Genomic DNA, 7877 nt, shown 5'->3' with positions numbered 1-7877 from the left:
CCATTAAAACGGTCGTTTGAGACCCTAACTTTGAATGACGTTTTTTTGGACCAATACTGTCACACTTTTGTGATGCAAAGAGTAGGCGGGATTTCCGTGTGAGTATAGCATCGCGGCCTCTGCTGAAGGACACTTGTCTCATACTGTTTCCATAGAGGTCGTGTTTTAAAGGTAAGACATTTAGAAACACATTAGCACATTCACGTTGATTTCAGCAATGTCGAGTACTATCCGTGTTATCTTTAAAACTTCTCTGTGACAATGTACTATTTAGCTAACGGTCTGAAAATTAAACTAGCTAGCAGGCTAGCCTAGCAAGCTAACGTTAACTTACTATAGACTTACTATAGAGTGTGCTAGCTAAGAAGCTAATGCGGGATCTGACCGATGAAAGTCAGTGTGTATGAAATGCCCACTATTAGTGTATTGACCACTTTATTAAATTTTAAGAGTACTTACCTGTCAGCAAGACATAATGTTGGGGTAACTTAACGTTATTGCGCTGAAGCTTGTCATCTTAGATTTTATTGAGGTAACTTAGCATGCCAACCTCCATTAACCTGCACACTAATACTACACACTACACACTTATCCTATGTAATAACGCCAGTACATTCAGTTGCTACTTTACAAGTGCAAGAAAGCTGGGTTTTTTGTGTTGCTGGCTAAAATAAAATACGGAAATTCTGAAGAGCTTCTTTAAGTATTATTTTACTACTTTTCCCCACACTCCTCCTGTGAAAACAGCAAACAGCGTAAAATTAAGTACTGTTCTGTGACTAGTACTAATTCAGAAGTCGTTGTAATATTTTTCATTATTATTTCCCTGTACCTTGCTGATTATTTCTCGATATGTGGTCTTTAAAATGAAAAATATCCATCATTTTGCCAAGTCCAAGGTGACGTCTTCAGATGTCTTTGTTTTTCCAACCAATAGTCTTAAATCCAGACACTCTTCAAGTTACTACCATAGAAGAGTTTAAGCTCCAGAGTTTCTCGTCACACATGATGTTCCCAAGGTCAAAAATGAACTCTCTCATTAACCACGTTTTATTCTCCTTGTGGTAGGACCATTAACAATCCATCATGGGAGGACATGACGCTGGCACGCAGCACCAGTTCACTGGGATTGCTAAGTACTTCAATGCATACACAATCACAGGAAGGAGGAATGTGAGTTTTGTGCAATTTAACCATAAAACTGCACTTTCACACTCGACAGTTAAACTGTCGTGCATCCGTGAATTTCTCATCATGCTTTTTTTTTTTTCTCCCTCTCTAGTGTGTTTTGGCCACATATGCCAGCATTGCAGCCATTGCTCTTTTCTTCAAATTGAAGCCCAAGAAACAGGCTGCTGTCACAGACAAGTGATAATGTAAGTGCATTAAAGTCTCTCCATCCTATTAGTTTCCACATTCACTGTACTTTAGCAAAGTAGTGCTCCATTCAGTTAACTCAAGGTCCTTATTGTCTCCTTATAGGTGTCCATTTTGACCATCATTTCTAACAGCTGGGAATGGAGAAGGCAGCTGGATGTGCATGTAATAAAATATGACTGTTTGGTTTCCTGATATTAACAATAAAGAACATTTATGTCCCAAACATAGAAAACATGTTTAATTTATTTACAGTGTACACCAGTATAAAAGACTATGATACATAAATGTCAGCCACGTGTTTGAACAAAGCTGTACTGATGGCAGTGATTTAAAAAAACACAAAACAAACTAATCAACAATGGCACTCTTCTCAGGTGAGGAGATCAGTTTGATTTAGGACCTGAACCTGTCAGACTGAAGGCCATAACAGGAGTTGGCTAATTTTTTATCATTCACAGCTAGATGTTCAGGTGATTTGTTGATAATATAGTTTGGTTCTCACTGCACCAAAACCTCTTAAATTACTTGTGGAGAAGTTTCAAGTTTCTATAGATTCTCACAATTCAGTAATGTCTCATGGATTATAGGCCCCGGCAGCCAGCAGCAGGTTCCTGCGGGTGAAGTGAAGGTGTACTACAGGTGTGGATTTAGACATGTAGGTGCCCAGCAGAAGTTCCTGGGAGTTATCTTGTAGATGGATGTGTCCTGTAGCTGCTGTGAAATCATCAGTCTCTAAATCATCAAATGCTTTCATAGCATCCCACAGACGAACAGTGTTGTCCATGGAGCCTAGGGGGGGAAAAAGACAACATTGTCACTACTGTATAGGGTCTTTATACTTCATCATTCTCTAAATCAGATTTTAAGTATAGCAGATGTGGCTACAAGTACATTCAGTTTAACAGTTATATTAATACTCCACTGATTCTAACGCACATATGCACTTGTTTTTAATTAACGGTAGTTAGATCTCTACATTTAGTCTTAATTTTGTTTGTTTACATATTTAACTCATTGCATTTTGTTTGTCTATATAAATATTTTGTGTAAAATTGTATTTTAACTACCGTAATTCAGGGATGCCCCGATTGTTCGGCCACCGAAATTGAAAGGCCGAAAATTGCAACAAAAAAAAAGCATTTTCGGTGTTCAGGCTAATACGTCAAAAGACCAAACAAATTTTACGTTGACATGTTGGCAGAGTGGAAGCATTTAAGTGTCAGAGAAAGACACACAAATCGCCATTTTCAGACACTGTTCTGCTGAATTGTCTCCTAGCACATCCACTCCATCTGTGGCTGACTTCTTCGAAAAGGCAACAAATGGTCTGACCCGCTTTGAGTGTCTGTCACTCGTTTCTGAGGAGATTAAGCTAGCCGCACCTAAACTGGAGTGCACACGTATTCAGTCCTTTATGGTAAATCCACTGAAACTGACCAGAGCGAGCTGACAGGCAGGTTAGCGACTTTATCCTGTCATTTTCTCTTTTTACAAAGACAAGTGTTGCAGTATGAGAGTCCTACCACATACAACATTATTTATCAAATTGGGTACGACAACGTCTGGTTTTCAAAATAAGGTGTCTATACAGTAAGGAAATAAGATTAATTGGATTATTCACAAAGTATAAAACATATTACATGTGTACATTAAAAGTAAATGGACACATGTCATTTACTTAACCGGACCCCCTTGGGACTCAGACCCACGCACCATTATCACTCCAAATCCTGTGGCACATTTTGACTATTTAATTTATGCAATGGCAAAAAAAAAAAAGGTAAAATAAATGAATAAAAAGGTTCAGTGCATCCCTAGTATTGTTTTTCAACTCATGGTTGAAAAATTGTGTTTTACTTGTGCTATACAGGACTCCCTTGTAAAAGAGACTGTGTCTCAATGGGACTTTGCCTGTTTACATAAAGTTTTTTTATATGTGATAAACAAAACTCAGATGTTGTTGGTCACCGACCGGAGGCAAGGATCTCGCCGTCTCTGCTGAACTTGAGGGAGTAGATGGTATCTGTGTGGCCTTTAAGCTCTGCGATCATCAGTCCGTGACCAATGTCCCACAGAAGAACTCTGCCATCGGTGGCCCCTGAAGCCAAGAACTTCCCATTGGGAGAGAAAGCCAGTGCGTGGATAGGTCCCTGGAAATAAAAGTTAAAAGACTGGTTCAGTGGTTGTCTCTGCAACAGTCAATTCTGCGGTACAAATCTGAAGATTTTCAGCATCTTTAACTCTGTGGGTGTACAGAAAATTCTCTGAACAGTCTTGCTTCATAGAATCCATCAGTTTTACTTGCTCTAAGTAAACGCAAGCATGTATAGTCGGTGTATTTGTTTAAAATTGGCATGCTTCTTTGCTATTAGTTTCCGGATGCCTAAGTTATCACTAGAGATCCCAATATTTACTGATGTCTGATGAATCATGTCAGAATACTAACTGAATACCCTACTCTGCATATACCAAACTAAATGTAACTAATGATACTTTCTAAAATCTGATTATTTTGAAGTTAAAAGTTTGTAAATGCTTAATTTCATTACTGTGGACAACAAATTATATATTTATACTGGATATAAAAAGCACGTCACCGGTGACTTGTCTGACCTTGTGACCGGTGAAGATGCGGACGCAGTTTCCGTTCAGGACATCCCAGAGCCGGATGGTGCGATCAGACGACCCTGTGACGACATAATTGGAGTTTGGGTGGAAGCGGGTGCAAGTGACATCGGCTAGGTGACCAGAAAACATCCGCAGGGGCTGGTAGTGATCTGTCGCCCAGAGACTGTTGGAGAAAACACAACTTAGACCAATAACAGACATCTGTAGACAGAGATGCTCTGTATCGACGGCACGTTTTCCTCTGCGTTACAGAAGAATACAGAAGGACTCTGTATGAAAGTATTATTTCACACACTAATCAGTTGAGTTCTGCAGTTTCTCACCGGGCAACTCTGTCATGTCCCCCTGAAATGAAATAGTACCCATGCGGGGAAAACTGGGTGTCCCACACTGGGTAGTTGTGGCCTTTGTAGCCCACCAGACAAGTAAATGTTAGGAGACTCCACAGTCTGATTGTCCCATCTTCAGAACTTGACAACAAGTAGTTTCTGAAAGGCAAAAAGAGAAGGTCATGTTTAAATGCACATAAAGAAGACGTAAAAACAAACAAAATCCCTCTTCTACTTGCCATAATTATCCAAATTAAATATATATAATTTTGTCCATACACATGTTTAAACTGTTACTGTTTTCTCAATATCTGTCATGAATGAAAAAGAAAGGAAATGTTTCTCCTGGGCTAAATGCACTTGAGCGCTCAGCCTGACTTTATGACGTTAGCCATAAAAATGAACACTGAAATGATTTATACCTGTCTGGGCTGAAGCTGATGCCATACACTGGGCCACTGTGTCCATAGAGAATCTTTGACTCGCTGGCCGTCTTCTCATCCATGATCCTCTCCAGCACGTCGTCTGACTCTTTGTCGATCAGATTCAAGTCTTGAGAGAGAGAGAGAGAGGAAGAAGAAGAAGAGGGGGAAAAAAGATTCATGTTATAGTAAGTCTGAACAACATCAAGCGAGGTTGTCATGAACTATCATACACTGTACCTGCTGCAGACTTTACTTTGCGGAGCTTTTTCGGTGTGACACTCCACACGCGCACTGTAGAGTCTGCAAAGCCTCCTGCAATCAGGCTGGAGTCATCTGTGAAGTCCACTGCAGTCAGACCCTGCAGGAGGGCAAAGGTGTGAGAATAATTAGAAATTATTCTACTGCAGTTTACAATTAATGGTCCGGTCTCAACCACTAGCTTATATGTGTAAACTAGTTAGACATACTGTGAATTGCTGCAGTTGAAGAGTTATTTACCTGGTAGGCGTTGAGAAAAGAGTAGAAGCAGATGGAGGGGAGGTTATCTGGTCCCAGGCGGATCCTCTTGGTGGACTCTTTCATGTACATGATCTTGTCCAGCTTGTCTGAGTCCTTTAGTTCTGGAAGAGGTATCCTAAACAACAAGGACAATGTTGACTGTCACTGAAGTACACCACCAACTGTCTTGTACTGTGTGGGTAAATCATTGCATTCAAATTAAATATAAAATTAGTATCTACCTAGTCTGTGAAGGTGCATTAGGATCCTGCTTCTTGCTCTTGGAGCCCATGCTGTCCTTTTTGGGTTTCTTCTTCTTGGGTTTACCCTCCTCATTCTCTGCCTCCTCGTCCTCATCATCAAGAGGCAGCTCAATTTCTGGTTCCTTCAGCAGTCCATAATAAACCTAATTGAATGATAATAAACAAGGATATGTCATTAACTTAACAAAAAAGCTCAGGGAGAAAATGAAAACACAGATCCCATCACATGTGTGTCGGCGTATAAATCCAACCTTAGCCTTATTGGCCTCTCGCTTGGCCTCTCCCGCCAAACTGCCAGACATGGCATCAATTTGGCTCTTGCTGCGCGGCATGCCATCAAAGATGTCAATGTAGAGGTGCTCTTGGATGATATTCCAGATCTGGTTGTTCTGACGCTCCTGCAGGTGCCTCTTCAGCAGCTGGTAAGAGTCACGCGAGATCCGCAGCACAAACTTGCTGGTGCGGAAGTCCAGCAGGGTCTCATTGCCTCTCATGTGCTCCTTCTTGGTCAGGCTGGACAAAATACGCAAGTCCTCTTCGTAGTAGCACTCTTGGTCCCCACTGAACCTGAGACGGAGAGGAACAAAAGAGGTAGGGTTATTCAAGTGTGCGGGATTTAATGTTACCAAAAACAAAATCAAGTGAACTGTTTGTAGATGGATTGAGATACAGTATGTCAAAGAAACTCACTTTTCAAAGAAAACCTTGGCCTCATTTTCGTGATTGTTGTACACCAGCTCCAGATACATGTGGACAAACAGTGGGTAGAAGACCTGGGACAGTTCTGCTCGGTGACAGTCCAAAACCGACTCTATGAACCTCTTCAGGCCACTGTAGTAAACCCCATACAGTGCGGGGTCTCCCTGCTGGCTGTAAGCTGACAGCACCACGTTGACGTCTGGCTGATCCTCGCCAGGAGCTGCTGAAGAAGAAGTCAGAAGCGTATTCTATTTGTACAGCTTTTATACACAATATTGTATTAATACAAAATTATTTTTTAAGAAATGTATAAGGCAATTTTTTTGTCCTTTAGAAAAGGAATAGAAGCAACATGTCTTTTTACAGCTAACTCCATGACAGTAGAGAAAACTCTGTTGATGTCTGTCTGTGGTAGAGATGTGGTAGGATGCCTGGAAAAACTACTTTGTCAGACTTTCTTGAATTGATTCTGGTATGCATGTGATGGGACAGGCATGACAAATACAATTTATATCTTCATTTGCAATTAGTCTCCATTTAAACGGTAGGGCATACTGGTAGCTATTATATGAGTGGGACATTTCTGGCTAATGATGTCGCTTCAAAAACCTTCCCTAAAGCCAAAGTAAACACATCACAAACTGTACAATGAATGACCAGTGCCAGTACGATACAACCCAAACATCCCTGCAACGCACACTACTTTTGTGAAAGTTTTTTAAAACTCTTGTTGAGACTCTCAGAGGAGTCAAATCAACAAATAGTTACTACACAACTGTAGTAACTATTGTCGTAAACGTGGTAATTATCCATGGAGGAAATAATTGCGTAGTATGTGATGTTATATCCACAGGAAACGCTTGGGATCGCCGCGCAACAGTGTTTCACACATTAACAACAGGAGCCGGGTTGTACCTTTGGTCGGCGGCGGGGCTGTAGCGGAGGACGAGCCGGTCACCCGGCTGAGAAGAGCGCTCGCGTCCGCGCCTTCTACGGCCACAGTGCCCGCAGCACCAGCCGAGCTTGTCGCGGAGGAGTCGCCCCCCTTCAGGTCCAGGGAATCCTCCGGTAACCCCGCTTCACGACGCAAAATTTCGACGGACTCGGTCAGTTTGTTCTTCCTGAGGAACTGCAGGACTGCCAGCAGCGTCTGCTGATCCTCTGGGGCTGCCGCCGGAGTTTTGTTACTCCCAGCCGGAGCACTGGAGCCGGGGGACGTGGAGTCTCTGCCGGGGGGCGCCCTGCCGTCGTTTGCATTATTATTTCCACAGCCATCGTTTGATGGTTCCGTTTTAATATCTTTTTCTTCGTACGTGTCGGCCATACCACCTTGTACGGCCGCCATTTTCACAATGAAATGCGCATGTGCGAGGTTTAAAAACGGAAAACGTTAACCGTGCAAGATCGGGTCACCTGATTGGTGCTCATTGTTGCAGCGTCGTCCTGTGTAGAGCAGAAGTCCCGCCCCCCTCGTCACCAGAAAAAGTGAAACGGGTCTGCTGGTGCAGCAGTAAATTGGACTAAATCTAAATTTCTTACTCATAATTTTATGACGAACAGGTTAAACTTTGCTCCAGCAGTCCTCAAATTGGCTATTTGCATATTTACCATGCAACGATATCGCACCTGCTGTCATTTTAATTGTCTTAATGCTC

At 42.0% G+C, this 7877-nt stretch overlaps 2 protein-coding genes across 3 annotated transcripts; one reads left to right on the top strand and one right to left on the bottom strand.

The window, feature by feature from the left end:
* The first annotated feature begins 32 nt into the window (after window positions 1-32).
* atp5md (ATP synthase membrane subunit k) lies at window positions 33-1607 on the top strand. Its single transcript, XM_046048094.1, has 4 exons — window positions 33-171; window positions 1069-1173; window positions 1283-1376; window positions 1483-1607. The coding sequence occupies exons 2-3, from the start codon at window positions 1087-1089 to the stop codon at window positions 1370-1372; spliced, it is 177 nt and encodes a 58-aa protein (XP_045904050.1). The 5' UTR covers window positions 33-171; window positions 1069-1086; the 3' UTR covers window positions 1373-1376; window positions 1483-1607.
* Window positions 1597-7598, bottom strand: taf5 (TAF5 RNA polymerase II, TATA box binding protein (TBP)-associated factor). 2 transcript variants are annotated; one of them, XM_046048092.1, is made up of 11 exons: window positions 7138-7598; window positions 6214-6445; window positions 5775-6090; window positions 5503-5666; window positions 5261-5396; window positions 5000-5120; window positions 4760-4889; window positions 4332-4496; window positions 3994-4171; window positions 3353-3530; window positions 1597-2169 (listed from the first exon to the last, which is right to left on the bottom strand). In XM_046048092.1, the coding sequence occupies exons 1-11, from the start codon at window positions 7565-7567 to the stop codon at window positions 1955-1957; spliced, it is 2265 nt and encodes a 754-aa protein (XP_045904048.1). In that variant the 5' UTR covers window positions 7568-7598; the 3' UTR covers window positions 1597-1954. The 2 variants fall into 2 exon arrangements, with proteins under 2 accessions (XP_045904048.1, XP_045904049.1); XM_046048093.1 differs by having other exon boundaries at window positions 6214-6442.
* Window positions 7599-7877: the final 279 nt, after the last annotated feature.

The sequence above is a fragment of the Micropterus dolomieu genome, linkage group LG04, assembly GCF_021292245.1.
Source record: "Micropterus dolomieu isolate WLL.071019.BEF.003 ecotype Adirondacks linkage group LG04, ASM2129224v1, whole genome shotgun sequence".
Classification (NCBI taxonomy): Eukaryota; Metazoa; Chordata; class Actinopteri; order Centrarchiformes; family Centrarchidae; genus Micropterus; species Micropterus dolomieu.
This window is presented reverse-complemented; position numbering and strand designations above follow the sequence as displayed.

What these genes read in the sequence shown, in the direction of transcription:
- taf5 (XM_046048092.1), bottom strand. Translation starts at nt 7,567, where the DNA reads ATGGCGGCCGTACAAGGTGGTATGGCCGACACGTACGAAGAAAAAGAT. An exon ending in AGCCCCGCCGCCGACCAAAG is followed by an intron (nt 6,446 to 7,137) that starts GTACAACCCGGC and finishes CTTCTTCTTCAG; the next exon opens with CAGCTCCTGGCGAGGATCAG. An exon ending in GCCAAGGTTTTCTTTGAAAA is followed by an intron (nt 6,091 to 6,213) that starts GTGAGTTTCTTT and finishes TCTCCGTCTCAG; the next exon opens with GTTCAGTGGGGACCAAGAGT.
- atp5md (XM_046048094.1), top strand. Translation starts at nt 1,087, where the DNA reads ATGGGAGGACATGACGCTGGCACGCAGCACCAGTTCACTGGGATTGCT. An exon ending in CAATCACAGGAAGGAGGAAT is followed by an intron (nt 1,174 to 1,282) that starts GTGAGTTTTGTG and finishes CTCCCTCTCTAG; the next exon opens with TGTGTTTTGGCCACATATGC.